At 65.2% G+C, this 10,478-nt stretch overlaps 2 protein-coding genes and 1 non-coding gene across 4 annotated transcripts; 2 read left to right on the top strand and 1 right to left on the bottom strand.

The window, feature by feature from the left end:
* Positions 1-278: 278 nt before the first annotated feature.
* TRMT2A (tRNA methyltransferase 2 homolog A) lies at positions 279-4,165 on the bottom strand. Its single transcript, XM_043901006.1, has 12 exons — positions 3,946-4,165; positions 3,290-3,825; positions 2,991-3,099; positions 2,587-2,768; positions 2,327-2,441; positions 2,125-2,240; positions 1,944-2,055; positions 1,524-1,646; positions 1,325-1,400; positions 985-1,101; positions 771-867; positions 279-676 (listed from the first exon to the last, which is right to left on the bottom strand). Exons 1-12 carry the CDS (start codon positions 3,967-3,969, stop codon positions 448-450), a joined length of 1,836 nt encoding a protein of 611 aa, XP_043756941.1. The 5' UTR covers positions 3,970-4,165; the 3' UTR covers positions 279-447.
* Positions 4,166-4,281: 116 nt separating this feature from the next.
* Positions 4,282-9,613, top strand: RANBP1 (RAN binding protein 1). Of its 2 annotated transcripts, none has more exons than XM_043901007.1 (6): positions 4,282-4,660; positions 5,576-5,712; positions 6,994-7,151; positions 8,399-8,527; positions 8,805-8,870; positions 9,209-9,613. In XM_043901007.1, exons 1-6 carry the CDS (start codon positions 4,646-4,648, stop codon positions 9,322-9,324), a joined length of 621 nt encoding a protein of 206 aa, XP_043756942.1. In that variant the 5' UTR covers positions 4,282-4,645; the 3' UTR covers positions 9,325-9,613. The 2 variants fall into 2 exon arrangements, with proteins under 2 accessions (XP_043756942.1, XP_043756943.1); XM_043901008.1 differs by lacking the exon at positions 4,282-4,660 and adding an exon at positions 4,796-4,956.
* On the top strand, positions 8,908-9,028 carry LOC122695930. Its single transcript, XR_006341659.1, has one exon. It is a non-coding gene; the product is annotated as a small nucleolar RNA SNORA77 (small nucleolar RNA).
* Positions 9,614-10,478: the final 865 nt, after the last annotated feature.

Raw genomic sequence — 10,478 nt, 5'->3', positions numbered from 1 at the left:
CGAGCCTCGATGGGCGGGAAGGGGAACGACCTGCCGGTCCTCCACAGGCCGCAGCCTCCTGGAGAGCGGGGGTTCCCAGCTCCCCTCAGCGCTCACTGCCACCAGGAGGGCCTCCTCTGGGGCAGAGACAGGCAGGTGGGGTGGAAGCACTGTGCCCTGTGTGGCTGGCTCCCAGGCCCTGCACCTCTGAGCAGCACGGGCTCTGCTGGGACTCCTGGCTGCTCCCAGTTCTGAGATGCCTTCTGGGGCCTGCCCCCCTGTATTCACACCACACACACTGGCGGTTCAGCACTTGTTTATTCCAGTCCTTGTGGCCCATTTGGGGGTGAGGGACAGGCGTGGTGGCCTCTGTAGCTGCTTGGCCATCCTGGGCGGGCCTTGAGGACCCCAGGCTCTGCCTATGGCTGTCCAGGTATTGTTGCAGAAGGGTTGGTAGTTCTGCAGCCCCTAAGTTGGGGAGGACCTGGCTTCTGGTGGGGTGTCACCTGGGGGTGCTGGTGGGATCTGGACCACAGACTTGTGGGGCTCCAGGGCCCCCGCACCATTGGGGTGCTCCACCCTCTCAAAGAGAATGAGCATCTCACAGTGCGGGGTCTGAGGGAACATGTCCACGGCCACAGCCTTGACTGGCCGGAAGGGAATGCCCTTGACGCGGTTGGACGGGGCCCTGCAGAGGCTGTATAGGGTGGAGCATGGTCAGTGTAGGGGTGTGGTGGGCCCCCTGCAGGGGTGAACCAGGCGCCCCGCCACCCACCTGATCCCACACTCACTCCACAAAGTTGCCCATGGCTGCCCGCGGGTTGCAGGACACATATAGCAGCCGCCGCAGGTTCTCTGCTCGGCGCACGGCCAGGACCACCTTGGAGTCTGGGGGCACACAGAACCTCAACGGGGGTCCCCAAGGCTGCCTGCCAAGGAAAAGGCCCGGGCAGCCCCTGGGCAGCCCCCTGCCTCCCAGCAGCCCCTGGGGAGGCGGCCACTCACGCAGGCCGGCACGGGGCGGGTCCAGAATGGCCACGAGCTGCTGGGAGGCCAGCCTGCTCACCAGGGTGGGCACCAGCTCCTCGGCCCTGCCGCAGTGGAACTCCACGTTGCTCAGCTCTGCAAGGGCAGGGCAGCCGTGTCAGGCGGCCCGTGACCCCTTCCACAGGCCTGCCAGACCACCATATCCCAGAGCCCCAGGACCAAGATGCTTCAGGAAAGCCCTTCCCTGCGGGGCGGCCCCACGTGGTGTGGTGCACTGTGGGTCTGCAGTGGGGCCTTCTCTGCCCTTGCCCCATGGGCGGTAAGGGCTCAGGGCCACCTGGCCACCCCGCACCCTCACCGTTGTCCAGGGCGTTCACCCGTGCATCCTCCACAGCCTCCTGGGACAGCTCGACCCCCACGACTCTCTTCACCTTCTGGAGCGGGGACAGGAGGGACTGATGACTGCCCAGCCTGGGCCTACTGGGGCAGTGAAGGAGGGGCTGGTACAGGGTGGGGGGCGGGGCAGGGGGTGCGCCTGGCTGGTTGGTGGGGCTCACCTGGGCCAGGGCCAGGCCGATGGTGCCTGTGCCACAGCACACATCCAGCACCGTGCTGCCCGCGTCCAGCTGGGCCCAGTCCCGGATGAGCGCGTAGAGCACCTCAGCTGCAGCGGTGTTCACCTGGGTGCGGGCTGGGCCATCAGAGCAACCCCCCCGCCCCCCGGCTCCCTCACTGCTCCCCCACCTCCGACTCCCTGGGCGCCCTGAGGCTCCTCCAGCCACTCTCAGTCTCCTGGCTCAAGAGCACAGCTCAGTGCTGCCACCCCCTACTTCCTCCTGAGTGCTGGCCCTGGCAGGCCCCGTGGCAGCAGGCACCGCAGATCCCACCTATGGCCCTGGGCTCCCCCCAGATACTCTGCCCATTGGCCACCCTGGCCCGCCACCCCAAGTGCCCTCCTGAGCCCAGGCTCCAGCCACCTGGAAGAAGGCGTGGGGAGAGATGCGGAAGGTCAGCCCAAGCATGTCCTCACGGATGCATCGGTCCCCGGCCACGTGCTCCAGAGGCAGGCCCTCCTGGCTGGGGGTCTTTCTGTGGGTGCGAGAGGAGCAGTCACTCACAGTCCTGACGAAGACCACCCCAGCCGTCCCAACTACTGACCGCTGTCCTTCCTCCACGAAGTAGAGGCAGGTCACCCCACTGGCCTTGCCCGGTCCCTCCATGAAGTACTGTGCCAGAGATGTCTTCAGCCCCGCCAGCTCCTCTGGGCTCAGGTTCTGGAGCAGGCGGTAGAAAGGGCCAATGAGACCGTCCAAGTCCAGTCTGGCCCAGATGCCCCTCCCACACGCTGCCCGCCTGAGACCTGTGGGTGGAAGTAGGCAATGGCCATGGCTTGGCCGCGGCGGCTGGTACGCACGGTCAGCTGCTTCCAGTGACCTGAGTATGTCTCCGGGTCGTATGCTGAGTAGGGAGTGGACCTGCGGGAGCCACAGAGGGCCCTGAGTGCCCATGTCTGCCCCCAGTTCTGTGCCTCCAGCCCCACCAACAGAGCCCCCTCCTGGGCGGGACCCTGTCTTCTGCTCTCAGACAGCCTCAGATATCCCAGGCCGCCAGCAACCTCACCGGATGAACTCCTGGAACGCCTTCACCACCTGCTTGGTGGCCCCAGGGATGTGCACAGTGTCGAAGGGGGCTGCCACGGCACACGTCCCGCTCTTGTACTTGCTGAGCCGGCAGCCCACTGTGTTGTCCTCCCCGTCCACGCCAACACCAACCAGGAACTCGCATTTGTTCCGATACTCGGTCTGCAGGACAGGCCAACGGAAACAAGAAAGACACTGGTTCTCACTCTGACCGTCCCAACACCGGCAGCGCAGAGGTGATGTGAGGCCCAGGCTCCCCCACAGGCCTGGCAGCCGAGGGCACCATGCTGACAGCAACCAACGGGTGCTTGGTGAGAACCAGAAGCAGCTTTGAGGGCGGGAGGACCAAGTGGGAGAAGTTTCTGTAGGACCCCAAGACCTGACCTGCTGGGGGGAGGGCCGGATGCCCTCCAGCGGGCAGCAGGCCTTGTTGTGCTTGTGCCTCTGTGAGAGCAGCCAGGGCAACAAGGCGGGGTTGGTGCTCCCGATCTCCCTGTGGGCAGAGAAGGAGCACTGGTGGGGCTCCGAACACCCCTCACTCGGGGGTCGCTCAGGACCCACTGTCCTGAGCCAGGAACACAGGGCTCTTACTGGGATGCCTCCCTAAGAGCCTGTGTCTGAGATTCAGGGAGTGGGCTGAGCGAACGCAGCGCCCAGCCCGGGGTGCCCGCGCCCACACTCACCTGGCCAACTTCTGCAGCACTTGCTCACACTCCTGCCGCTTCCGCTCCAGCTGCTCCTCGTAGGGAACGGCCCAGAGAGGGGTCACCACGTCGGCGACGCACGCGGCCGGGCCGGCGGAGAGCTCCCCCCGGTCTTCTTGCCGCCTCTTCCTGGCCAAGGGGTCAGCCTTGGGCCTGGCCAGGCGCGCGCTGAGCGGGCGGCCCTTCCAAAGCGCCCCGTGCAGCACGCACAGGGCCTTGTCGCGCTCGGCGGCGCTGCGGAAAGTCACGAAGGCGCAGGGCGGCTGCCCGAAGAGCTTCGTCTTGTGGGGCTGCAGCCCGAAGCGGCCCAAGAAGCGCCGCACGTCGCTGAAGCTGGCGTGGCGCGGCACGTTCTGCAGCTCCAGCTTGAAGACCTCCGAGGTGAACAGGCCGGCCCGGATGTATCCGTAGGGCCCCGGCCCCGCCAGCCCGGCCGCCGCTGCCTGCTCCTCCTCCCGCCGCGGGCCCGGCGCCGCGGCGCCGTCCTGGCCGGGATCCCCGACGTGCGCCTGGCCCTGCGTGCAGACGGCAGGCGCGGGGCTGGCAGCGGCCCGCGCGCGCCCGGAACCCCGCCCTGGCCTCCCCAGCCCATCGCGGCCCCGGCCCCCGGCCCGGCCGGCTCCCCCGCACCGTACTTCGCCGTCCAGCTCGTCCCCCATCGTCCGCCCCCTCGCCTGGGGCCTGGAGCGCACACCGTCCGGCTGCGGCCTGGGAGGGGCCCGGGACTCGAACCCCCGGTGCTCGGGGCCGGGCCTCGGCCACGCGCTGCGCCTCCCGCCCGCCAGGGGCCCGCGCCCGCCTGCTACCTGGGCCTGCCGCCCTCCCGCCCGGCCGCCGGCGTGCACAGCGCCGAAGGCGCGTCTCTATCGTCCCTGCTTCCGGCGACGTCATCACCACGCGCCGTTCGAGCACCCCCTCCCCCAGCCCAGACCTCTAGCTCCAGGGGCGCGCGCGCGGCCGCGGGACGGAAGTGTGCGCGAGGGCCGCCGGGAGTGCGTGTTCCCCCATGTCCCCCTCCCAGCCTGCCTGGCTGGCCGGGCATGCGCCGCGGGCGTTTTGGCGGGAAGCGCGGGGCGGGCCGGACAATGCGAGTGTCCGCCGCGCGAGCCCAATAAAGCTGCGCCGGTTTTGAATAGCGGCGCGTTTCCCGCCGCCGGGGTCAGGGGTCGGGGTTCGGGTCGCGGGGCGGAGGGAAGAGCGAGTGAGCGAGCCAGCGGGCGGGCGGGAGGCGCCGGCGCCAGACGCGGAGGAAGGAGCTGCGAGCAGCCGCCGAGAGCCCGCGGAGCCCGCGACGACCGAGCCCGCCGAGCCGCCGCCGCCGCCGCCGCCGCGCCCATGGCGGCCGCCAAGGTGGGCCGGGCCGGGCGAGCGGGCCGGGGCGGGCGCCGGGGGGCGCCGGGGCCGCTGCCGCCGGCGGCCACGTGGGCGGGCCGCGCCGTCTCCAACTCCCGCCGGCCCGCGGGCCCGGGCGCCGCGCCGCGTGACCTTGGGGCGGCCGGGCCTCGCGCCCGCCCCCGGCCCCCCCGCGCGGACACGGCCGGCCCGCTAGGCTCTCCATTCATCCGGTGTCGGTCCGCGAGCCGCTACCCGCCTCCGCGCCCGCGCGGCCTGGCGGGCGGCCCGTGGCCACCGGGGCTCGTGGCGGGGTGGGTGTCGAGTGGCCGGCGGAGGCCTGCGTTCCTGGGCCGAGCCGGGGAGCTCAGTCCGGGCGTCTTACCCTCCGGGGCTATGGATCTCCAAGCCACGTGCTCCGTGAGACAGCCCAAAACCTGATCCTTTGTGCCCCGTAGTTAGTTCTCCGCGCTGGATCCGAACTTTGGGGCTTTTATTTGCGTGAATCCTCTTGATTTACACGTCATTTCCCCAACCGAGATAAAATTATTGGCAGAACTGAATTCTGCACACGTACTAGGACGCCGCCACAACTTTTAAGCAAGAGCACAGATTTTTCTCACCCAATAAAAACTCAAAAGGGCTTGTAAGAGGAGTGCTCGACTTGAGGCCCTTCCCCACCCCTCCACCCCGCCGTTGTCCCCTTAATCTGCACGTGGCAGCATCTGTGTTCCCATCTTACAGATGAAGTGCGGGGGAGTTTGGGGAGTCTGAGATGGTGTCCTTGCATCTGAAAGAGGATGTCGGAGTCCAGTGTCTCACTGCAGATTGGAGAACGTGGGAATGCCTCACTAGTGGGAATGCCTCGCTCTGGGCACTGGTGGGGTCTGGCGCAGCCAGAAGGGTCACTCACGTCTCCACCCTCCACTGCAGGACACCCACGAGGACCACGACACCTCCACCGAGAATGCTGATGAGTCCAACCACGACCCCCAGTTTGAGCCAATAGTTTCTCTTCCCGAGCAAGAAATTAAAACGCTGGAAGAAGATGAAGAGGAACTTTTTAAAATGTAAGTTGGCATCTTTTCAGAAGTAGGCACATTCACTTTGAGGTCGAAAGTGTATTTCTTAACAGGTGTTAAGGTCTCAGCTTGATCTTTAACCACAGGATTTTGTGATGGTTACTCCCATATTGAAATTAAGCAGCTCTTGAATACACTCATTCCTGGCCCCTGGGACCCACACTGCCCTGAGGCCTGTCCCGCTTTGCCCACAACTGACATCTTCACAGACCCCCGTCTTTGCCACCTCGCCTTTAAGACTCCCACAGCCCCCTGTCTCTGGTTGAGCATCGGGTCTTTACCAACACTGTCTTTTCTTCTTCGGCACTGGCACTCTTTGAAGCTCCTGAATTCCGATTCATTCAGATTTTTAATGTACTAAATGATGCTTGGAATTACAGATAAAAGGTGGGTGGTTAGTCATCGAAGTTATATTTTAAAAAATCATTTGTGATCTTGGTGCCTTCAACAAGGGGTTACGGTGGCCATGTCACCTTGAAAAGCACTCACAGAAGCCTTGTGGCTAGGTGATAGTGACAGAGTGCCGGCACTGCACGACACACCCTAACCCTTGGGAGAGGCAGCTGCAAGTTAGTGGGAATCGCTGGGCCGTGGGAGGGAAGGAGGAGCCGACTCCACCCCTTCAAGTTCCCTCGGAAACACCAGAGTACGGTTTGAGTCCTCTGCTGTGGGTCAGAGGAGGGAAGCAGAGGGGATCACCAGCACTGCGACCCTCCTCTAAGACTGGGAGGCTGGACACCAGTCCCAAGTGCCTGGGGTGGGAGCGCCTTCTGTGCCTCCCCACCTCCCCAGGGAGGCTTGGCCAGCGGGAGGGGCCTCCTCGTGGGCCCACTGCTCCCTTGATGGTTGTGTGTGGCGCGGAGAGCAGTCTCCGTAGGAAAGGGATCGGCAGAGCTGGGGTCCTTGGCAAGGCAGAGGGCCGGGCTGCTGTGGGCGGGAAGGCCAGGTCTCGGCCCAGAGCCTGTGTCCCTAGTGGAGGCCTGCATTCTGTCTTCCCAGCAAAGGAAAGGCTCCTCGTCTCCGGCCCGCATCCATGGCGCCAGGGAGCCCCCGCACCGTGATGGCCTCCTCGGCCGGCAGTGCAGTGGGCCCTTTGAGCGGTCAGGCTTTTCTGTAAGACTTGGGGTTCGTTGGGCCTCCTCGCTTTTCTGGTGATGTCCTGACCTGCAGTTCTGGAGTAAAAGGGATTTCTGGCGAGGCCTCGGGTGCAGACGCGGCCTTGTCCCTCCTACGCCCGCTTAACGCCTCGCCCCGCTGCTTTCCTGGCAGGCGAGCCAAGCTCTTCCGGTTTGCTTCAGAGAATGACCTCCCGGAGTGGAAGGAGCGGGGCACCGGGGACGTCAAGCTGCTGAAGCACAAGGAGAAGGGGACCATCCGCCTGCTCATGCGCAGGGACAAGACCCTCAAGATCTGCGCCAACCACTACAGTAGGCGGGGAGGGGGCGGGGCCTCAGAGGGGGCGGGAAACCTCAAGATCTGCACCAATCACTGCAGTGGGCAGGGTCACCGGGGGCGGGGCGGGGACCCGCAAGACCTGCACCAATCACTGCAGTGGGCGGGGCGAGGGGCGGTGCTCTCAGGGCCCACGGGTGACCCGACTGGAACCAGAGGGAGCAGCCCGGGAGGGTGATGTGGCTGGACAGGTGGGCGCGGGCCTCCCAGTACCACGGTCCCATCGACACTCGTGGGCCAGCCCCCCGCGTCCGCGCTCCGAGGTCGCTCCGCTCAGCCCAGACCAGCCTGTCGTTTCTGGCCTGGTCCTTGTTCTCCAGCCCAGTTTGAGGTGTTTCCCAGGGGTTTTTCCCTGATCGTGCTTCTCCCAGAGTCTGGCTGGTCACCGGGTCTCCGGCCTGGTGTGCAGGTGGGTGGGTGGTGGCAGAGTGGGGCCTTGAGTAGCCGGTAGGCACGCGGGCTCACCGGGGGTCTGGGCTGGGATGAGTGGTCTTGGTGCTGAGTGTGTTGTGTTCGTGGAGCTGGTCCTGGGAGGCTTCTGCCAGGCATGTGGGGCGAGTGTGGCCGTGGGGCACTCGTTTCTTGAGAAGCTGGTCTCCTTGAATTCCTGCGTGGCCTGAGGGATGGGCGCCCACGCTGATTGCTGGACGTGGCTCGATCTCTGTGGCGTACTAGCTGGTCGTGGGCCTTCGGTGTCCGCTTCCAGTGGCCTCTTTCCCTGGGATGTCCCTGGGCAGTGCAAGGCCGAGAGTGGTGGGTCTCCTTCGCCCCACTTGTGGCTTATGCATCTCGGCTATAGCCCTGCCTCCTGTGGTCTGGGTCCTGATGTGTGGCCAGGCGTGGACTCGGCCCCGTGGTGGGCACCCTGTTCAGGAAGGCTGGGCCTGCCCAGCTGTGGTCCACATCTGCCTTGGGTCTGCTTGGACAGGGACAGGGCCAGGGGCAGCAGGTGGTGAACGGGTCTGGTGGCGTTGGAGACCCCTGCTGAGGTGTCCTCCGGGTCAGGGAGTGGCTGCCCTCGTCCCAGATTCAGTACAGTCCTGCTTTTAAGTGGACACGGGGAGTTTTCAGGGGTTTGCATAAGATCCAGACCCACAAACCTTTGTCTGGGCCTGGTTGGTGAACCCCCAACCAGGCTTTTGCTCCAGTTGGGCCTTTAGGGGTCGGGGCAGGGGTGGCCGGCTTGGCAGCCACGTGGTCCTCATGGGGTTTCTCTCTCTAGTCACGCCAATGATGGAGCTGAAGCCGAACGCGGGCAGCGACCGCGCCTGGGTCTGGAATACCCATGCTGACTTCGCCGATGAGTGCCCCAAGCAGGAGCTGCTGGCCATCCGCTTCCTCAACGCAGAGAGTAAGTGGACCTGGATGTGTGCAGGGGGCCCTCTGGAGAGGTCTGTGCTCACAGGGCTGTGCCCAGCCTGCCCTCCCCAGGCCGGGGCATCCTCCCGCTTGTGTTGTCGAGAGTGGCAGCCGGTCGCTGGCCGCCTGTGCTCTGCAGGGCCTGCTCCAGCACAGTGCCCGGCAGGATGGGCTGCCCGGATGGGAGTGGGCTGTCCGTGGGACCGTCCAGGACCGCGTCCCCCTTGCTGCTCAGGGATCTTTGGGGGCGTCCTCTCTTATCTCTGCAGATGCACAGAAATTTAAGACGAAGTTTGAAGAATGCAGGAAAGAGATCGAAGAGAAAGAAAAAAAAGGTGCCGCAGGCCCTTGGGGTGTGGGGGGTGGCGCTCTGCAGACTCACTCTGCACCCAGCCGCAGCCCCAGGCGGGTGCTTTTTCCGTCTGCCACAGGAACTGGCGGGGGGCTGTGACTTGCCCTGTTAAGGGCAGCACAGCTACCCCGGTACACGGGTGCCTTCTGGGGGCGGGCCAGCCGTGTCTCCCCGGGGCTGCGGGGGCTTGGGGAGGTGCTGGTGGTGACTGCTTGCTCAGGCTTGTGCTACCACCGGCGTCCCGGGCACACGCTCACCTGGAGACGCTGGGGCCCGGCCGGCTGCCGCGCCTCCCTCTCACTGTGCCCCTGTGTCCCCCAGGGTCTGGCAAGAACGACAGCGCCGAGAAGGTGGCAGAGAAGCTCGAGGCACTGTCGGTGGAGGAAGGCGAGCAGCCCCAGGACGCGGCCCCGGCGGCGGCTGAGGAGGAGCAGTGAGGTGCCCCGGGCACCTTGCCCCCGTCTCCCCGGTTTCTTTTTTTAATTTTGCCCTGCGCCTTCTTTTCGGTTTGTTTTTATTCTGTTTTGTTTTTACAAGGGACTTTATATAAAGAACTGACTTCCAACATTCAGGTTGTTTTTTTTCTAAGTTTTTGCCCTCATGAAGACAACTTCAGAAAATCCATTCCCTGGTCACGAGAATGTACCGTGCTAACTTTCTTTTCCATAGTGGAAACACTTATTTATAGTCATCAAAATAGCGAATAAACAACACATTTGAAACCTGCATGGAGGCAGGACGTGTGTGCGCCGCCCCCTCGCTCTGCCCCTGGCCTTGGGGTGAGGACGCCCACCAGGTGCCCTTGGTGTGTCCCGGGCTCTGACCGGGTGTCTTTGGGTGGCCCTCTGACCTGGCAGAACCGCCCATTCGCCTGTGACCGTCCTCAGAGAAGACTGTCCCACGTGACTCCGGGCCCTCTTGCCTGGGTAGAGGTGGGGCATCCTCGGGGGGCCGGTCTCCCAAGTGCACAGTCAGCGCCTGTGAGGCCATGTCCTCTGCAGAGACCACCGGCTCTGAGGGAGTCCCGTGGGGGCGGGGGTTTGGGGAGCATGGCAGGACCCGGCTGGAAGATGCCCCGACTGTGCTTGGCCCTGAGCCACGCTGTGTGGGGTGGGGCGAAAGGGTGGGGTGGGGAAGGGAAGTGGCTGCCCGGTCCATGTCAGCCCGCGGCCTGCAGGTCAGGCCTGCTCCCCGCTGCCCTTGGGAAGGGACCCCTGGGCCACAGCTTCCTGGGACCCTCTGCTACCACCGGCGAGTCCCCCCCCAGAGGGACTCACACCCTTCCTGCCCATGCCCCACACTCACCCCCTACAGATCCAGAGCCCCTGAGGGGGCAGGGCTAGGACTGCAGTGTGTCCTCAGGACCTCGGGCCACTGGAGGTGGAGGCAGCTGGGTAGAGCCAGGAGGTATCTGCTCTCCACCTGCCTGCCACCTGGGGGCTGCTCCCCAGGGGGCAGAGGCTGTGGTTGGGGGTGGTGGGAGGACACCCGCACCATCTCTTCTGTCCAGCAGCTGCCCTGGGGTCCCGGGGCCAGGCAGGGTCTCCCAGCCTGAGTGGCCCAGGCGCAGGACTGCACAGGGTTCTGGCCG

Source organism: Cervus elaphus, chromosome 5 (genome assembly GCF_910594005.1).
Source record: "Cervus elaphus chromosome 5, mCerEla1.1, whole genome shotgun sequence".
Taxonomy (NCBI): domain Eukaryota; kingdom Metazoa; phylum Chordata; class Mammalia; order Artiodactyla; family Cervidae; genus Cervus; species Cervus elaphus.
Note: the sequence above shows the minus strand (reverse complement) of the source record. Positions and strands in the feature narration are given on the sequence as shown.

Coding starts and splice junctions, on each gene's coding strand:
- TRMT2A (XM_043901006.1), bottom strand. CDS start 3,969: ATGGGGGACGAGCTGGACGGCGAA. Junction 2,769..2,990: donor TCCGGCCCTCCCCCCAGCAG/GTCAGGTCTTGG, acceptor CCTGTCCTGCAG/ACCGAGTATCGGAACAAATG. Junction 2,056..2,124: donor TTCGTGGAGGAAGGACAGCG/GTCAGTAGTTGG, acceptor TCGCACCCACAG/AAAGACCCCCAGCCAGGAGG.
- RANBP1 (XM_043901007.1), top strand. Junction 5,713..6,993: donor GAAGAGGAACTTTTTAAAAT/GTAAGTTGGCAT, acceptor CTTTCCTGGCAG/GCGAGCCAAGCTCTTCCGGT. Junction 8,528..8,804: donor CCGCTTCCTCAACGCAGAGA/GTAAGTGGACCT, acceptor TTATCTCTGCAG/ATGCACAGAAATTTAAGACG.